General features: G+C 35.0%; 1 protein-coding gene across 1 annotated transcript; it reads right to left on the bottom strand.

Moving 5' to 3' along the window:
* Nucleotides 1-4,550: 4,550 nt before the first annotated feature.
* On the bottom strand, nucleotides 4,551-7,346 carry LOC131032002 (probable polyol transporter 4). Its single transcript, XM_057962887.2, has 2 exons — nucleotides 7,057-7,346; nucleotides 4,551-6,345 (listed from the first exon to the last, which is right to left on the bottom strand). Exons 1-2 carry the CDS (start codon nucleotides 7,250-7,252, stop codon nucleotides 4,877-4,879), a joined length of 1,665 nt encoding a protein of 554 aa, XP_057818870.2. The 5' UTR covers nucleotides 7,253-7,346; the 3' UTR covers nucleotides 4,551-4,876.
* Between the last annotated feature and the right edge of the window lie 12,599 nt (nucleotides 7,347-19,945).

The raw sequence follows: 19,945 nt of genomic DNA, 5'->3' as shown, positions 1-19,945 counted from the left end.
GGGTGAGATAGGTAAAGGGGTATAGAGAGTTGTGGGTAATAGTACATGTGGAGAGAGAGAGAGAGAGAGAGAGAGAGAGAGAGAGAGAGAGAGAGAGAGAGAGAGAGTAGGGGATGAAGATAGATATGGGGTAAGGAGGGAGGGGGAGATAGAGAGGAAGAGAAAGGGAGGGACCTAGACAAGGGTGAGAGATGTGAGAGAGAGAAGAGAGAGAGGGAGAGGGAGAGATAGAGTGAAGTATCAATATGCTTAATATTCTAAACCCTATCTACCCTAAACCATGTACTATCTATCTTGTACCCTAAATTCTATACCAGCATCCTCAAACCTAAACCCTTTATCCTCAACTCTCAGTCATACACATTAACACCTATTCCATAAACTCTATACAAGGGAGGGAGACTGCGATGATTAAGAGAGTGGTGGAAGAGAGAAAATGAGAAAAAATTGAGAAAGAGAGGGATAAGGAGTGAGGGAGGGAGAGGTAGATAAGGAGTGACTAAGAGACTTAGAGAGGAGAGATGGAGAGATAAAATTTCACAAAGAGAGAAAGAGGGACAAGGAGGTAGGGAGAGAGGTGGAGAGAGATGGATTTAGAACTAGAGAGGGGAGAGATATAGAGGTGAGAGACCGAAAGCTTGGGTGGAAAGGGGTAAGAGACCTATGGGTAGAGATAGAGGTGAGAGAGATAGAGGGGGAGAGAGATGTGAGCAATGAGATAGGAAGAGATGTAGTGAGGTAAAGAGGGACGGAGGGAGAGACCTAGAGATGGGGAGAGAAAGAGAATGGGAGGAATTGGTAGTGATCAAGAGAATGGAGAGAGAGGGGAGAGAAACAATAAGAGAGGGAGAGAAGAGAAGAGAAAGGGAGGGAGGAAAAGATAGAGATGGGGTTAAGGGGGGAAGATGAATTAGAGAGGGTGGGAAAGATCTAGAGAGTAGAGAGGTGAGAGAGAAAAAAAGGGAGAGAGATAGGTTTAGAGTTTTGGGGAGATAAAGAGAGTGAGATAGAGAGAAAGAGAATATTGATAAGAGCATGCTAATTACTAAAATCTAAATAAGTTTGAAAAATTAAAACCTATAATCTACATTATAACTCCTAGATATTTGAAACCACTCTCAAACATCCTGCCAATATGTATTACACTAATGGAGAGAGAGAGAGAGAGAGAGAGAGAGAGAGAGAGAGAGAGAGAGAGAGAGAGAGAGAGAGAGAGAACAAGATGGAGAAATTGCTAATGCAATACATTTGATGAGTGACAAATTTGGTACTCTCCAAATGTAAAAAATGCATTTTTTCAATTTGGCATGAGCGATAAATGGTTTGCATCGAGAAACATCAAGCCTTTGGCTTCAATTTTCCTTAGGCATCCAACCCAAATACTTGGACAACCATTTGAACCCTGAGGTGTGTTTTCTTGGAAAGACGAAAATTTTCTCACATTTTTGGCTATGCTCTCCATCAAGTTTGCGTGTGTTTCAATGCAAACAAAAAAAAAATACCACAATGGTGTTAAGTTCCCTCTTAGATATCTAACTATATTTTTTTTCAAAATTTGATTAAGTTTAGGTTTTTATTTCTAATTTCTTTTTCTAGTGTATCAATTTAATGTCAAAAAGTGTGCTATTTTGGGCATGACTTTTTACTTGTTCATCATATTTTGAAACATGATAGAGTTTTAGAAACTAGACTCCATTTTACACATGGAAAAAGATTGATTTTTGACTAGTTTTCAAAAAATTTAGGAGGGAGCACCCTCAAATTTTTATTTTTCAAGATGTTTCCACTTCAAAAATTAGTAAAAAAAAACCAACATTCATAAAAAAATTAGCTGAACAATGTGGCATAAACTACATGGTGTTATCTAGTTCCTCACTAGAGTGATTTTTAAATTTATGAAAAAATGTTAACATTTTAGGAGCACCGTTAATAAAAGCATGATCAATTTGTGTGTGCCCCTTTTTGAAACCTATAATCTCCACAATTTTTTAAAAAAAATAGTAGTTTAGAAAGTAGATTCAAAGCAATAGAACTCTTGTTTTTGTGGCATGTTCAAATCTTGAGTGTAGTTATCTTCAATTTCTCGTCGAAGTTCAGACTTCACTGATTTTAGAAAAGAGTGGCATCTCAAGACCCCCTTTTGGTCCTCCATCTTGGTTCACATACCCATGAATATCAATGAAATCCATAAGTCCTTTCAATCCCATAATTTTATACTTAGAACAAAATATCCAAAACCTCATGTGTGTAGTTATATACCCTTGGTAATTCGAAGGAAAATGGATCTCATTATTGCAAAATTCTTGTGATGTGTAGAGTTATATTTTATTTTTTCGGTCATGTCTTGAATGTAAATATGTATTTTCTAGATGAGTTTTATTGATTGAGTATGCATGTTATGTGAGTTTGAATATTTGTACATTAATTTATGATGTGTTGTGATTCATTGTTGAGTGTTGTGAATGCTTGTTAGGTTAAATTATGCTTAATCATTTTGAACATGAAATGAACTTAATAAATATATTCAATTATATTATACATAATACTTGTTGCCTTATGGATTACATATTTCTTATAAGCACTACACAAGCTAATGGTATTGGAGGATAGAATTCCTTGAATGTTTGAGCTTATATCATCTTTCCCATATATTATTGGTACTTAGAATAGAGAGAGAATAAAAAATAGAGTGAGAGATACTTGAACTATTGTTAGTAGCTTATATCCTTTTTACATTTTCATGTTACTTTTCTCTTTCTCTAATTTCTTTTCTTTTTCCTTTGATAGATTTTGAAACTTTAAGGGAGAAAATGGTGGCGAGTTTGATGTTGGGCTTTGCCAAGATTATGAAAACCTAGTCAAGCCCCATAGAAGGTTTGAAAACTCACAATATATTTCGAAACAAGACTTTAAAACTTTGACAACTTTCATCTTTCTTCAAAGGTTGGATTCTTTGAAATTTTAGGTTGTGGGTTGAAGCCCGACAAGGTTGTGAGAACCTTATTGACTTCCAACTATGATTTTGAAACCATTTTAAACTGCCTCCATGAAAGAAAACTTAAGAGTCTTGAAATAAACATTTTTCTTCAAAAGACAACTTTTCAAAAGGACACAAGGTTTCAAGAACCTTGGCAACTCCCAAAAGGGTTTTGGAAACCAAGGTTAGACCTGACACTTTTACAAAGATGACACTTTTGAAAGAAAAAGACTTTAGGAAATATTAAAATGAGTTCTCAAAAGATTGTTGGGTGCTGAAAAGGTTGTAAAAACCTCATCAAACTCTGACGATGTTTGCAAAACTGCATCCAAAGACTGAAAAGAACACAAGTTTCTAAGTATTTAAAGTTTTAGTGAGGTTTGTTGCAATTATAAAGACATGGGGATACTCAAAACAATTTCTATGTTTTAAGACTTTGTTGATTTGATGTGTAAATTAAGTTTTAAAGGGGAGGCGAATTTGAATTTTTTATGTATGGTTTTGAGCATTTAGCATTTTACCATTTAATCTTAATATTTTTTGATTGAAATTGGGTAGAACCTTAGTAATTTATTTTGTTATGAAATATATGAATAACTAAGGTTTAAGTAGGTTGGTAGTAAATATTCAAAGATAGTTTGAATTAATAGTTATGATATCTTTATAGCATAAGAAGTTGGAATAGCTTAACATGTTATCTAAATGATATTATTTTAGAGTTCTTTGTTTGAATAGGTAGGCAATTTTTTCAATTAATTATTGAGTTAAGTGACAAATAAATGTTGTAAACAAGCCATAAAGAGATTTTGTCATCTAAGATAAAATTTAGTAGGTATCTACTATCCTTAGGAAATAAAATATTTTCAGATTGATTTCAGTGGACTTAAGGCGATGTAGTTGAATAAATATTACAATGATTTTTTCATAGATTTTTTAAAGATATTTTTTTATAACCTTACAATAATTATTGATATTCTCTAGATTTTTTTTAAAAGATTGGGTAAATTTGTCCTTAAATACATAATTGTATCACTCAATTCAATACAAATATAAAATATGTTTAATCACAATGATTAGTGAAATAGTTGAGAAAGTATTAATTTGAATTTTAAATTTAAAAAGTTTAATATTAGATTCATGACTATGCAACAAATCTAACGTCACTTTTATATATTATCTAAACTGAAAAATAAATCTGTAAATCAAGATAAAGATCAAAACATTACAATCTCATAAATTAATCATTATATTTTAAAATCATAATCAAAACAAACACAAAAATAAAAATAAAAAAACAAAACATAAAAATAAAATATGCATCTCATCTTTCTTCAATCAATCAGTTCTTTCTTCAATCAATCAGTGAAAAAAATTAACTGAGTTAAAACGTTTTGTAATATATGAATTTTCAAATGTACTACCTAGTCTAATCCATCTTTATTATCATTCTAACATTTAGAAATTCTATACTATTCATTTTTTATTAAAGTAAATAGGAAAGAGCCCCATCCAAATTGAGAAAAGATTTATGCACTGTACTATGTCTCAATTATTGGGAGCACATTCAAACGTATGGTTCATAATATGTCCTCTCAATTAGTCCCCACTCTCCACTGTTTTTAACATTCGCTTTACAGATTCATCTACTTCGAGATTAACCCGTTACCTATCGTTCCCTTCAGTCTTTTGTCCGGGCGGACCTCTCCTGGATTAAAATAAATTCATCTTTTATGTACATCCAAAGCTAAACAAATTATCTGTAACTGATTACGTCCCTTTAACTCATACAATTTAAAATCAATCATACAAATTAATGGCGTACTTGTCGCATTGTTATTTCTAATATAAGCAACAATGCGATGGCAGTTTTTCTTTTCAGTTTCAAGTGTAAGCGATCCATTACGCTTTTGATTCAGTAGGTTCTGTAGCTTGTGTTGCCTCTGTCGGTCTTGCACTGCTTTTGCCATTCCCAAGCTCCAATTCGCTGGGAGTAGCCGTCTTTCCCGAAGATCTGATGTTGAAGAATTCCACAATCTCTTCCAGTGTTTTACCTTTGGTCTCCGGCACAAACCAATACACAAACCCCACTGCCAGCAAAGAAAAGCTCGCATAGAAAAAGAAGACACCAGGCACACTGATTGCCTTGGAAAAGCTTAGAAATGTGACGGAAACCACTCCACTCACAAGTCTGTTAACCCCTACACCAATTCCAGCCGCCTTGGCCCGGAGGCGAAGAGGGTATATCTCGGCCCCCATCACCCAGTTAACAGGACCCAGCCCGATGGAAAAGAAGGCAACATTAGAACACGCTGCAATCACAGCTAAAAATGCGAAGGCTTCGTGGGCTGAGCCGGACGTTTTGCCCACAACGATGAGACACAAGGCCAGACCCGCCAGGGATAAAGTCGAACCGGCTGTGCTGGTGAGCAACAGCGGCCTCCGCCCCACTTTGTCTATGAAAAACGCGGCCAATACAATAAATCCGGTCTTGACGAATCCCATGGCCATTGTCGCTCCGAGTATGGCGTTTTGGCTCTTAATTCCTGCCTTCTTGAAAGTAACGGGGCTGTAATAGACGGTGGCATCAATGCCCGAGGCCTGCTGGAAGAATTGTACGCCCAAACCAACCATCAGCATACGCCTAATAGTCAGCGTTGGCTTGAATATCAATTCTCCCCACGTTCCCTCTCCCTCGCTTTTCAACGGATCCACCTCCGAGCTCTGACCTCCTTTCTTGAGATTCTTCTGCGCGTACTGAATTCCTTCCATGATCTGCGCCAGCCGCTCCCCTGCCTCGGCTTCACTGTCGGAGGTTCTGAGTAGCACTTTCATGGCGTCCTCGTTGCGGTTCTTCATGATGAGCCACCGTGGAGACTCGGGCATGAAGAGCACAAAGACGCCGATGAAAAAGGGAGGAATGACACCCATACCCAGCATCACCCGCCAGCTGTAATGCGCCGGCAAGCCCTGAAATGCATAGTTGGCAACGTAGCCCAGCAGAATTCCCAAGTTAATAAAGATCTCGGGAAAGCAGGTGAGCGTTCCGCGGGTGGAGGCAGGAGCCACCTCGGCCGTGTAGACGGGAGCAATAACGAGCGCGTAGCCAACGCCCATGCCGGCCACTAATCTGCCCACCATGAGCCACGCGAAAGAAGGCGCTAGCGACATCACAACTGCGCCGACAAAAAATATTAGGGCAGCCAAAGCCATTGTCCATCTTCGCCCCACCGCATCCGACGTTTTCCCAGCCAGAGCCGCCCCTAAAAGGCATATAATATTCAGTGAGCCGATCAGAATCTCCACCTCCAGGTCTTTTATGTCCAGATCCTTGCGAATGAACAGAACGGCCCCGCTCATCACTCCAATATCTGCACAATACCCAACGTATCTTATACCTATTACACCTTATCACAAATTTTCCTTCCTTTACCCAGCAAACTATAGTTAAAACAGGCAACTAAGAACTGATCAATCGTTACATTAGCCACTTTTTATAGATCAAACCGTTTCTAAACTGAAACGCCCAGTTAACCTTTTATTACTACGAAGACATCTCTCTTCTACACTAAGCGTTCTTCTGTATTCCCATTGGTCTTTCTCATAAGAGCCAAACTCTACCGATCTAACATACAAAAGATATAAAGACATCACCAAACCTGATACAAAAAGTTAAAAACTATCTCTGGAACTTACTGTTATGCTCATCATATTTCTCTGTTATTATTTCTGAGTCTCTGACCAACAACTTTGCTACATTAATATACGCTTAAATAGTTGAGGCTTCTAACTGGGCTTTTACAGGATATAATTTTACATAGACCAACTAAAGACCGGATCCTAGGACTTCAGGTCTTGATGAGCGTGTTTTCAAGTAAGGTCTGGATGTCAGATATGTTCCACTTAAAAGAATAAACAGAATGCACCCACATGCAATAACATTAACATTTAACAAAATAGAATACAGTATTACAGAGTATATATCCATGAACATCTTTTTTAAACAAACAGGCCTTGCCGCAGCAGGTTACAGAGCATATCCATAAATATCATGCGTTAATGTTAAAACCATCAGTTCTTACCATAACCCAACAGAACCGAATTGGTAGATGCGAGTACTGCACAGGCAATGACATACATGTTCCTCTTGGGCTTTGAGGTCTCCATGGCCAACACTTCTTTCACGGTTATGAAATCTTCTTCTGATCTCTGAGCACCCAAATTATCTAACACTCTGTATATAGATCTACATTCCATTTCACTAACTCCTCCTAACATTTAATAAATTGGATGCCTGTCACGGTTAAGGGAAAAGAGATACGGTTAGAGCTATCCCCATCGGATAGGATAGAGATGGAACAAAACCAATTCAAGGGGGGCTGATTCAAAATTTGAATTACAGAGTTTTGTCCCATCCACTTGCCCCTTCGACTGGACCCCTGTCAATCATTGCAGTAGCCTATCACAGACGAATTTTTTTGACTTAAAAATTAAGTTAATCAGCAAAAGTAAATGACGACGGGCACGTTGGATTACCGGTTGGGTATGAGACAATAAGAGTTGAAGGAGCAGCAGACTGAGTATGACTTGAACAAGCAGCAGGAGAGGGACAGGGCACTGTTTATCCTTCATGCTGATGCAATTCGACATGCTTCTCCACGCCATCCAGCTATCCAAAATAAATGGATGGACAGAAAGATCATTCAAACGCAGTGGTCACCATACTTCTTTTAATAATTATCTGGCACATGTTAAGGTGTTATTTGTCCTCCTTTACATAGGCAATTATCATAAAATGTATATCTTGCAGTTATTGCATATGATAAACTTTCAAAATCAATTAACACATTTTGAAAAATAGATTCTTTAATTTTTATTAATTAAAATTTAGAGGTTTTATTATAGCTCACATCTAAATTTGTCATATTTATAAAATCAATAATAATATCATCTAAGTAAAATATTTATTTCCTAATATATTTTATTTAGACAATTATCTCATAATATTAAGAATATTTTTTCATTCATATATACTTGAAATAACAATACTACATTTATATGTACTTTCAATGCACATAAAGTCATTCCTTTCCTTTTCATAGTTTTATTGTGAGTGCTTCAATTTTACTAAAAGCATATGAATGTGTCATTATCAAGATATCTTAATATGAAAAGTTTAGTGTGCACACATTATAGAAACACAATACTAGCATTTAGTTCATGATACTAGAATATGAATATTCAATAATGAAAGTAAATAAAATAATTCTAAAAAAGTAATGGATATATAATTTTTTCTTCACTATTAAATGACATCTTAGTTAATATCATAAAAAAAACTAATATTATTTTATTAGTTCATGCTTCGGTACTTATTACTGCATCCATTGCATCTAATTTCTTTTATTGTTTCAACCAATCATTGCATATAATTACAATTTTGAGCAGCAATCCTATTGTGTATAATTATTTTTTTATTTAAGAATTTAAAATATTTATTTATCTTTCTCTCTATTGGTGGGAATAGTCAATGCAAAAATAAAAGTATTATTTATCTTTTACATAAATACATCAAATACATTAATTTTTTTTAGATCATTTGTCAACTCAATTAATGACATGAATGGCATCAACACTATTATGTACATTATAAGAAAATTAAAAATTTGGCTTTAACATTATGATGTCTCCTTGAATGGTATTTTTGATGTCATTCAAATCTATACAATTAAATATACAATCTTAAAACATTCTTTAGACACTGTAATAAAAAAGAATGCCTATACCCATTTTATGTATTGTCTATCTACCAATGCTTTGATTGTGTTTAATTTCTTAAATTAAATTTCATCTCTATTAATGAATTGAGTGACATGAGCATATTATTTACATCATAATAAATTGTATTGTTGATTTGAAAATAAGTTTGTCTCCTTGAATGCCATTTCTTAGATCAATGAAATATAGACACATTAAGTATGCTTTGATAGGATTTTTGTAATATTTTTCTTGCAAACTCTATGACTAAATTTTGTTAGTCTTAGATGTTAGAGTTGGTTGAGAGTATGAATCTATGCTCATAAATATCACAACATACATTGCAAAGATTAATTGTGTTCAAATGTAACTACTAATATAACAACAATCATAAGTAGCTGTACCCTATATGCAACAATCACAGGAAGGAACATGATACAAAGCATCTCTTGTTTCACTATATATATTTTTTTAATTTGTTTTTTCTTATAGATTTAGTGAATGTTTCATTTCTTAAAATGTGGACATAATTTATGACTAAAATATTATTAAGTGAAGGAGATCCTATTTAGACCTTTCACTATATTTAATATTATTTTTTCTCTTAAAGGTCCTTCATAATGCAACTTAACTAGTTATTAATAATGATAGTTCCCAATTAATTAAAAGTAATTATTTCAAAAAAATATTAATTTAATTTTTTTCTATTAAATATAATCAAGCCAAAAGAGGAGTAACATATCAAGAGTTACAAAGATATCATGCTAGACCAAGTATCAATGAAACAAAAAAGAGGCCAAGAAGTAGTATAACAACACATCCGATCAGCCCATGATTACCCCAAAAAAACTACATACAGCCGTCTCCCAGCTATTACAAAAACATCCAATCCAAAACAACCACATAACAGATATAAAGATAGAAGACTCTTGCTATCTAAACTCAATCTCCCCATCCGGAAGAGTAGTATTTCCCAAAGGGGGAATCTGTGTGACCCAACCTAAGTCTCCTTCCTGCCAAACTTTGACCAGTCCATCCAGGATTTGTTCTTTGTTCAAATGTATTACATGCTTCTGCATCAAATCCTCTTCTTGGTGAATCAAATCCATCTGAGCCTGCCTCTCCTCTAGGAAGTGCATGAAATTAAGGAGAGCCATCTCAAACAGGGTCTTGCTATGATCTCCCCTATCCCAAGTGAATCCATGGGGGAGCTCCCTTCTGTGTACATCAACGAAACCATCCTTTAACCATGATCAAACTTATCTTCCTCAATACTGATAACCAGGGACACCTTTATAGAAATCAGTTGAAAAATGAGTCTCCTCAGAGACTCAGTAAGATTCCTAACACTTCCATTAAAGATCTCATCATTACGAAACTTCCATATCAAGGTCATAAGATTTCCAAAGAGAGACAAGACCAAAACGAGTTAACAAATTTCTTGCAGTCTGTAATGTAACCTATGATAACATCAGTGCAAACAATATTCATTTTTTCCATCTTAATACCAAACATCTTTCAGACTTCACTAGTAAATAGACAATCAAAGAACACATGATGAGGTGACTCAGGGAGGTGACATGTTTTGCAAAGGATAAAATTACCATTAGTGTCTTTTAAGGGGAGTTTGTTTAGGAGTAGTCACCAGACAAAAAAATTGTTTATAGGCTCAGATGGCCCAACCCACCTAATACTCAGAGACTTACTCTACTATGCCCTATTCTAGTTTAAGCTCCAGATAGAGTTAACATGGTCAATCACAAGAGAAGAATCCAACAAAGAGTCATAGATAATTCGAGTCTTAAGGTTTGGGAGGGGGGTATTATCAACCCAACAATAAGAGGATGGAAAAATAGGGAGGAGAGTAAGGGGACCAAGGGAAATGAAGGAGGAAAGAGAATCCTTAAGGACAACATAGGTCCCGTACTGAGAGAGGGGCACCTTATATCTAGAAACCAACTCTTCCAAAGACAACAACAAACCATCCTGAAATATATCTCCAAACACTCTAATACCACTGTTATACCATTTAAGTGTCGAACAACCCTGTAGAGTAGCACTTACCTTTGTGAGAGGCATTCCACCAAATGGATCTGTTTTCGGTAAGACTATAGTTATCCACTAGGAAGTCATTCTTTATAACAAACTATTGGCAATTGACACTCATTTGATTGGTTTCAATATGTTGTCATTGATGGCAACATGTTCCGGCTTTCATATTTTGGTTTTGTTGTTCACCGGTAGACACTTCACTAGCACCGACACCGACACCAACACCGGTAGGTATCTTTAATGGTAGGAGGAATTCTATGGGTACTGACATTGGAGGTTGACATGACTTCATCAAGCTAATGGTATAGGAGGCCGACATCATTTGGGAGATCTGGCAGTTGACAATTGATTTTGATATTTATGTATATATGTAATCGAGCCAACATGTATATTCATTTTGTAATTATCTATGTAAGCCAACATAAGACATGAAGGATTGTAAGGGTATATAGGTCAGTTGATTAGATCATTTTGAAGTGTGTAAGATGCGTTGAGAGATATGGAATGTTGTAAGGCAAAGATTATGTAAGAGGTTATTCCAGTAAGGGTTTAGGGAATCAGAATTGGAATAGATTGAGTTTGAACCAGAACTCAATCAGGCATAGCAGATGTATTTTATGAGTTAAATTCTATGGTTTCTCATTTAGAGTAACTGTAGTCAGTGAGACTCTTTTGTGATGAGCAGTGTGCTCTAGGTTATAAGCCTTTCTGCATGTGCAGGCCCCCATATTTTTGTAGTATATTTTCATATGGCCAGTGGATTGATATTGTGGGTCACAAATTCCACCATGGTTTTTCCTCTTTGAGGTTTCTCACATATAATTCTCTATATTATGGTATTCATTTCTGTGATTGGCTCATTGATTTCTTTACTTATTTCATTTATATATGTATTGGTTTACCCGTTGGTGAATGCATGTTTTAATAAGGTTAAAATTGATCATTCCGACAGAACACTGATTCACCCCCCCTCTCAGTGTTCTTGGATTGAATATGAGTTTGGAGAAGCAAATTGATAGCACTTGAAGATTATGATGTTGAAAGGATGAAGAACTTGCAGTTACAAGATGAATTGAATTCTGCGCAGGAATTCAGGGCAAGTGCAAGGTAATGAGTCACAAATTCATGGAAGTCCACGCGTTGGAAAACGTGCTCTTATAAACGGGGGCCCGTTTTCAAAAAATGGGGGCATGTTTGTGCTTCGGGCTCCCGAGCCGAAAGGTAACGGGGGTCCGAAGCAAAAAAAAAAATAGGCCCCCATTTTGTTCTAAAACGGGGGCTTGCTTTAAACAAAACGGGGGCCCGTTTTTTAGAAACAGGGGCCCATTTTTAAAAACGGGGGCCCGTTTCTAAAAACAGGCCCCCGTTTTGTTTAAAAGTGGGCCCCCATTTATAAATGGCATTTTTCCCTTTTTTTCCACAAGCCGCCCTTGTTTGAAAATGGGGGCCCGTTTTGTGGAAGTTGATTCCACAACCCGCCACTTGGCTCGGGATTAGGCCAGGGATAGGCCTGGGATGGCCACACTTGAGACATGGATCTGCAAATTCAAATCTCCATGAATGAAAGCACAAATATGAACTTCAGAAATAGTTTACGTGCCTCTAATCAGAGAATTTTTATACGAAATTAAAACCCATTTCAGATTATACTGTCTAGATTCTAAATATGTAAATTTATTTAAAAATTGATTATTTTAACTATTTTTCATTTAATTTATACTAAATCGGGTCCATAAATTTGAAATATTAACTAATTTTGTTAATTTAATAACTTTTTTATTTTAAAGAATTTTGGAAAAAAAATTATATGTCATCAATCTACACAAAATTCTTTTGTATTTAAAAAAAAATAAATTCAAAAAATGTTAAAGTTTACATCAAATTATGTGGGTCGTACACGTCAAATTTTAAAAAAAATAATTACGGCTATTAAAAAATTAATTAAAAAAAATATATTAGAAAAAAAAATACAGAAAAATATGCTCATCAATCTTCAGTGTGTTACAAACCATTTCCCAAAATGGTTTGAGAAAATAATTTTAATTGTGTCAAAAAGTATGGGTCGTACACATGCATGGTATGGTCCTGAAACAGGCATTTTTAAAACATAGTTTTCAGAACTCCATTTAAAAAGTTATTTTTTATTATGTGGGTATTAAAATAAATTATATATTTGGAAAGTACACTCAGAGGGCTATCTTTTATATCACTGACTTTTTCCAAGATTCAATCTCTAAGTGTTTCAAAATTTAAGCTCAAATGAGACAAAATCTGAAAATCAGGGAAAACACTTCCACTTTTTGGCCAAAAAGTGGACTCATCTTCTTGCATTGACCCTTCATTCTTATCCTACAAGAGAGGTTGTCATCTGTTCAAGCTAGGAGGAAGGAAATTCTGCAAAATCAGGATAATAAAGAGAAGGATACCCTTAATGAAAGATGTCAGAAGCTAAGTCAGGAGAACATGGTCATGAGGAATGAAATACAAGCCCTAACTATGAGGATGTCAAAGGAGATTGAAGACCAGAAGATGAATGAATAAAATCTTGGGAGATCCCTGAAAGATAGATCTGAAGAATGCATCTAGTTGGTTCATGAAAATGATATGTTGATAACTGATTTAGTACAATCGCAAAGTAATGAACAAGAACTTGAGAGATAAATGATAATTCTGAGAGATGATCTAACTGTTGCAAGTGAGTACAAGGATAAATTCAAGGTTAGTTCAGCATAGCTTGATGAATTATTGAAAATTCAAAGACAGAATGTAGATTCTAGTGGACTTGGATTTGAACAAGGTTAGAGCTCTGGTACTGCTAATGAAGATCAAAACTAGAAGGCACCGGTAAGGCAACTTAATGCTTACGAATTTCATGGTAGATGCTTTGTTTGTAATAAATTTGGTCACATGGCTAGGCAATGTAGAAATAGAGAAAATCAGAACTATAATTCTTCTCCCAGTCAATGTTCTAAATGCAATAAGTATGGTCATAAGACAAAAGATTGCAAAATGAATGTTAAATGTTATGCATGTGGAAAATTTGGACATATGGCTAATCAGTGCAAATCAAGCAATTATACCAATTTTAGCAAAGTAATTCAAAAGAACAATGTTACATGTTATGCATGCAACAATGTTGGGATACTTATCTAGAGCTTTTGAAGAAAGCCTATCCAAAAAATTTCAAATATATTCAGCTCTAGTAAGGTGTTTTGGGACATTCTCTATACAGTATTTCATTCTTCATCTTAGTTTTTGATATTTTTTTGGAATTGATGTCAAAGGGGGAGGTATAGGTAAAAAATATATTCTTGACATTGAGAGATATGGAGGTATGGGGTATTTTGTTTAGATCTTGATCACAAATGGATATTCAGCTTAAGGGGAGTAGTCTCAGAGTGAAACTGGCAGATGAAAACCATTATCATTTTTCACATGAGTGTTGCCATCAATGCCAAAGGGGGAGATTGTTGGAAATTGACACTCATTTGATTGGTTTCAATATGTTGTCATTAATGGCAACATGTTTCGACTTTCATATTTTGGTTTGGTTGTTCATCGGCACCGACACCAGCACCGATAGGTATCTTCATCAATAGGAGGAATTATATGGGTACCGACATTGGAAGCCGACATGACTTCATTAGATTGCCGCTATAGGAGGCCGACATCATTTGGGAGATCCAGAAATTGGCAATTGATTTTGATATTTATGTATATATGCAATTGAGCCGACATGTATATTCATTTTGTAATTATCTATGTAAGCCGACATAAGGCATGGAGGATTGTAAGGGTATATAGGTCAGTTGATTAGATCACTTTGAAGTGTGTTATATGTGTTGGAAGATATGGAATGTTGTGATGTGAAGATTATGTAAGAGGTTATTCCGATAAAGGTTTAGGGTAACAAAACCGGAACAGACAGAGCTTGAACCGAAACTCAATCAGGCATAGCAGATGCATTTTATGAGTTCATTTTTATGTTTTCTCATTTAGAGTAACTGTAGTCAGTGAGACTCTTTTGTGATGAGCAATGTGCTCTAGGCTGTAAGCCTTCATGCATGTGCAGGCCCACATATTTTGTAATATCTTTTCATATGGCCAGTGGATTGATATTGTGGGTCACAAATCCCACTATGGTTTTTCCTCTTTGAGGTTTTCCACGTATAATTATCTATGTTATGGTATTCATTTATGTGAGTGGCTTATTGATTTCTTTACTTCTTTCATTTATATATGTATTGGTTTACCGGTTGGTGAATGCATGTTTTAATAAGGTTAAAATTGATCATTCCAGTAGAACACTGATTCACCCCTTGCTCTCTTCTCAGTGTTCTTGGATTCCAACACAAACTGCTTAACAACCTCCCATTTCTTTTGTAGAGATTCAAAGACTTCAGACCCCCAAGGAGAAACTTCAACTTTTCCTGCAATTAAGTCCTCAAACGGAAGACCCTTCCATTATCTAGCCTTTCTGGGAACCGACCTTAAAATATTTTGCCTAACCAACACTTTCCATGGCTCTTCTCCAACAATGGCCCTAAAGATCCACTTGGAGGCCAGGGCAACCCCTTGAGTCTGCAAATCTTTGAGTCCCATACCTCCACTCTCCTTCTTCATGACACACTATTCCCACTTGTCCCCATGTTGTTTCCTATTACCTTTTCCATCAAACCACAAAAAAATCATGATTTTATTTTGAATGTGATTAAATTGATAAATAGAAAAGAGCCAGACTAAGGAGAAGTATTTGTGACATTGGCCAATATTTTGTACGAGGTATTCATGAGAGTAATAGGTGGGTGGCTGCAAGAAGTTGAGTCCCACTTTTGGGAAAAAAGTAAATTTTTATGTTTTTCAAATTTTTTGTCGATTGATGTCAAAATTTGATGCACTTAGAGATTGAATCTCAAAAAATTTAGTACTAGAAAATGTAATAATTGGAGTCTACTTTTCAAATATGTAATTTATTTTAATACCCACATGGTAGAAATCACTTTTTAGTTGGCATGTTTAAAAATTGGTTTTTCAAAATGCCTGTTTTAGGACCATACCACACATGTACGACCACCCTTTTTTGATGCAAATAAATGAATTTTTGCAAATCCTTGTAGGAAATGATACCTAAGACACCAAATATTGATGAGAAAATTTTTTCTTATTTTTTATTGAATATATATATTTTTAATTAATTTTTAATTGACTGTAAAGTATATTTTCAAAACATGAGGTGTATGACTACCATAATTTGATGAATATTTCATATTTTTCAATTTTTTTTTAATATTCAAAAGAATTGTATGTAGATCAATGTCATATGATTTATTTTTCTAAAATCCTAAAAACAAAAAAGTTATTAAAGTTTTACTGAACCTCGGTCTTTTAGGTTTAGGTACCACTTTTGAGTAATAAATAATACAAAAATAGTAAAAATAATCTTATCACTATGAAATTTACATTTCTGAAATCAGGATGCTGAAAACTCTAATGAGTTTTTGTTTCGTCAAAATATTCAATTAGGAAGGCCCTCAAAAAATTAGGCCAAGGTAGAAATTTGATGTCGTTTTACCTTAGCCATTTTTTTGGAGGTCCAAGCATAGGACCAAGCCTATCCTGAAGCAAAAAACAAGGCTAAGGGTTGTTTCCCACCCCTAATTTTAAAAAATGGGTGCCTATTTCACTTTGTACTGTTGAAAGCGAAACAAGCGCCCGTTTTTAAAAATAGACACTCGATTCTAAAACAGGCACCTATTTCATTAAATAACGGGTGCTCGTTTCTGGAAAGATCCGTTGGGCTAGAATCTAACCCACAAGCACAAATACCAATGATTGAATGATTTTTCAATCATTGCCTAAAAAGTACGATCTACGAAGAGAATGTTTTGATTAATCATTCTCTTTTTTTATCTTATTGTCAATTTGGTAAGGAGATTGATTCAAATTCAAAATTTGGCATAGCCATGGGATCAAATCAATGTAAGAAGAGGCAAAGGAAGGTTCTGACAGTTGAGGAGATTGCAACAAATAGGAAGGAGGCAATATGTCAATGAGAGAGAAGAGCAAGAATGAGACAAGGAGCTTCAAGTTCCACAATCATTTCAGAAGAGGAGAACATTGATGAGACCATAAATGCTAATGAAAGAAACACAATAGAACCATTTAATTCAGGTGCATCTTCTAATCCATTATTGGATACATGTATGTCTTCATAGCCCTATATTTTTTCTCATGAAGAAATTGGTGATTTAGTAGAAGCAAATTACTTATTAAATCAAATGCCAATTGAAAATCAAACCCTAAATGAAATTAGAACTCAAGTTGAAACTGAAATTGAAATCCAAATTGAAACCCCACATGAAACTAGATCTCAACTTGAAACTGAAATTGAAACCGAAATTGAAACTCCAAATGAATTTGAAAATCCACCTGCAACTGAAACCAATAATGTGGATGTAGACATGGAAACACCAATTGAAAATGAAACATGTTTGAATGATAATCAAACAAATGAAAATTTTAAAATTAAAAGCGATGTATTGGACAATCTTCCTAGCTTGTTTTCATGGAGATAGATTAGGACACATGAAAATATATTGTTTAGACATTTTTTTTATAATAATAAATTTGGGTTTCAATGTCAATTAATGGTACAACTAATTAAAATGACTAAAATACAAAAAGTGATGAAGAAGTTAGGTTTTTATGTCAAACCCAAGAAGAAGGATGAGTCTTTAAAACAAGTTGTATCTATTGTTGCTAGCGTCGAATATGGTAAGTCATTCTAAAGATAAAAATGTAGCATGACGGGTAATAAAAACAACTTTAGTAAGCCAAACAACTTCTGATAAAATAATGATGAGTAACATAAGTGGATATCTTAATATTGATCGTAAAACTTTGTCAAGGGCTGTAAATAGAAGTGTATGTGGGAAAAGTGGGTCGATAGAACTCAATATGTGAAAAATGGAGCTAAAAGACTTGTCCACACACACACAGAGGACTTCTTGGTGCAAGCTATGGAGTAATGAAGTATTACTCAGCTTCCCAAGGTGGGTCCCATGGTTCTCTATCTTACAATGTCCCTCAAACAAATATTTTTGCTCTCAGATCACTGAGCAAAATGGTTTAGGGATGGCAAATGCAAGAACGAGGGATGCTTTGATAGATTTTAGAATGAAATGCATCCTAAGCTATGCATGATTCTAGAAATGCAATAAACTAGTTATAAGATGACAAGGTTAGTAAACAAACTATCCTAGCATACTATATTAGTCTATGATTGAGCTAAATGATAAAGAAAGTATTCTAAACATGCATATTTAGACTAATTCCTATTGAAAAGAGAGGCTAAATGATGAGCATATAAAATGTGAAAGCTTGAATGTATTTGAGCATAACTATGATACTACAAATTTGGAGGATGATCAAAATGGAGGAATGAGAGCTCTATTTATAGCAAAAATAGGGCAATGGATGGTCAGGATTAAAAGAGTTGATCAAGGGTTGAGTTTGAAAGTTGGGAATCCATGTTTGAAATTGGCACCAATGAAATGGTGACAAGTGTCAACATAGGGTTGGGTTGAGAGAAGGGGTTGGAGGCATTAAATGCCTGAGAAGACCTCATGGTTATCTAAAGGGTAAGGGTCAAGCCTAAGTTAGGCTTACCCATTGGATTAAGAGTTAATCCAAGGATAAACTCTTGTGCAAATGATTAAGAGATAATCATGGTAAAAGAATTAAAGGCTTGATGAGACCCTTGGGTTGGATGAAGGTTAAATTAGGCAAAAAGTCTCTAACCATGTAAGAGGGTTGAATTAACCATTAATGGTTTGGGAGACTTTGGGGATATTAAGTGGTTGAGGATTTGAAGCCTTGAATGGTTATCAAAGACTTTAAGGTTTTGAGAAGTGACCTCCCCTTGCTTAGGGATGTGACAAAGTTTAGAAGATGGGTTAGGTTTATTAGAAGCGATTAGAAGAGTCTAGAAGGGATTAGAAATAGGTTTTAGGATGCAAGTGGGAGATGTAGGAAAATGCAAGTGGATGGAGGGATAATAGAATTTAATTGAAATAAAGTTAATTTAATTCAATTTGTTTGTAATTTGGGGAAATTAAATAAATTTGATTTATTCAATTTAGGATAACTATTTAATTAAATTTGAATTTAATTAAAAGTGGATAGGGGGGATTTAATTGAATAAAATGATTTATTCATTAAATGGGTATAGTGAATTTAATTTAAATAAATTGAGTAATTTACTTAATTAAATACAGGAATGCAGGTAATTTAATTAAATTAGATTTAATTAAATAGAGAAGTGAACATAAAATATTCATTTAGGAATATGGTCATCTTTATACATCTACATTTTGCCCCTTTTTGAAGTGACGTGTGTGCACATGTTATTTCAAAGAAAATGATACGTTATCATGATTTATGATCAAATGCAATTTTTGTGTCGCTCTTATAATTTGCAAGTCGTGCCCTAGATTTGATTTGATGTGTGATGCCCCAGATTTGATATTTGATGGTGATGCCCCCTTGGGAGATGAATCAATATTTTGAAAATTTTGATTGGATTTGATGAGTTGTGTGTGATGTGTATGATTTCGTCTATGTGAAATGTGTGTAAATTGATTCATCTCCCGAGAATTTACAAATGTTAGGGTATAGAGGAGACCGCGACCACATTACAGGTCCGTTTGGCTAACCCTAATTTTCATTTTCCTCTTATAAAAGGGGAAAAGGGCTTTGATTTTATTCATTTGTGCCTTGTTGACTTTGGAGAAAGAGAATTTGGTCTGAAGTCAAAATGCCTATTCCGTATCATAGACACCATTTTGAGTGCGTTCGGAGGTACCGGAGACCTGCAGCGTATGGACCACCAGTAAGTCAACACTTTTGACCCTCTTTTGATTTTTGATTTGGTCATTTTTTGATTTTTAAAATTTGATTTTAGCGTTTTAGCGCGTAGGGTAAACCTAGCGCATAGGGTCAAATAGGTAGCGCTAGCGAGGTGTAGGTTAGCGCGTCGGTAGGTTTTAGCGCATAGGGTAGGTTAGGTGGTGCATGGGGGGAAAAGATTAGCGCGTAGAGTCAGACTAGTGCATAGGGTGAATAGCTTAGCGCGTAGGAAAAACAACCTAGCGCGTGGGCGGA

Source organism: Cryptomeria japonica, chromosome 4 (assembly GCF_030272615.1).
Source record: "Cryptomeria japonica chromosome 4, Sugi_1.0, whole genome shotgun sequence".
In the NCBI taxonomy this organism is placed as follows: Eukaryota; Viridiplantae; Streptophyta; class Pinopsida; order Cupressales; family Cupressaceae; genus Cryptomeria; species Cryptomeria japonica.
Note: the sequence above shows the minus strand (reverse complement) of the source record. Positions and strands in the feature narration are given on the sequence as shown.

Coding starts and splice junctions, on each gene's coding strand:
- LOC131032002 (XM_057962887.2), bottom strand. CDS start 7,252: ATGTTAGGAGGAGTTAGTGAAATGGAATGTAGATCTATATACAGAGTG. Junction 6,346..7,056: donor TTCGGTTCTGTTGGGTTATG/GTAAGAACTGAT, acceptor GGTATTGTGCAG/ATATTGGAGTGATGAGCGGG.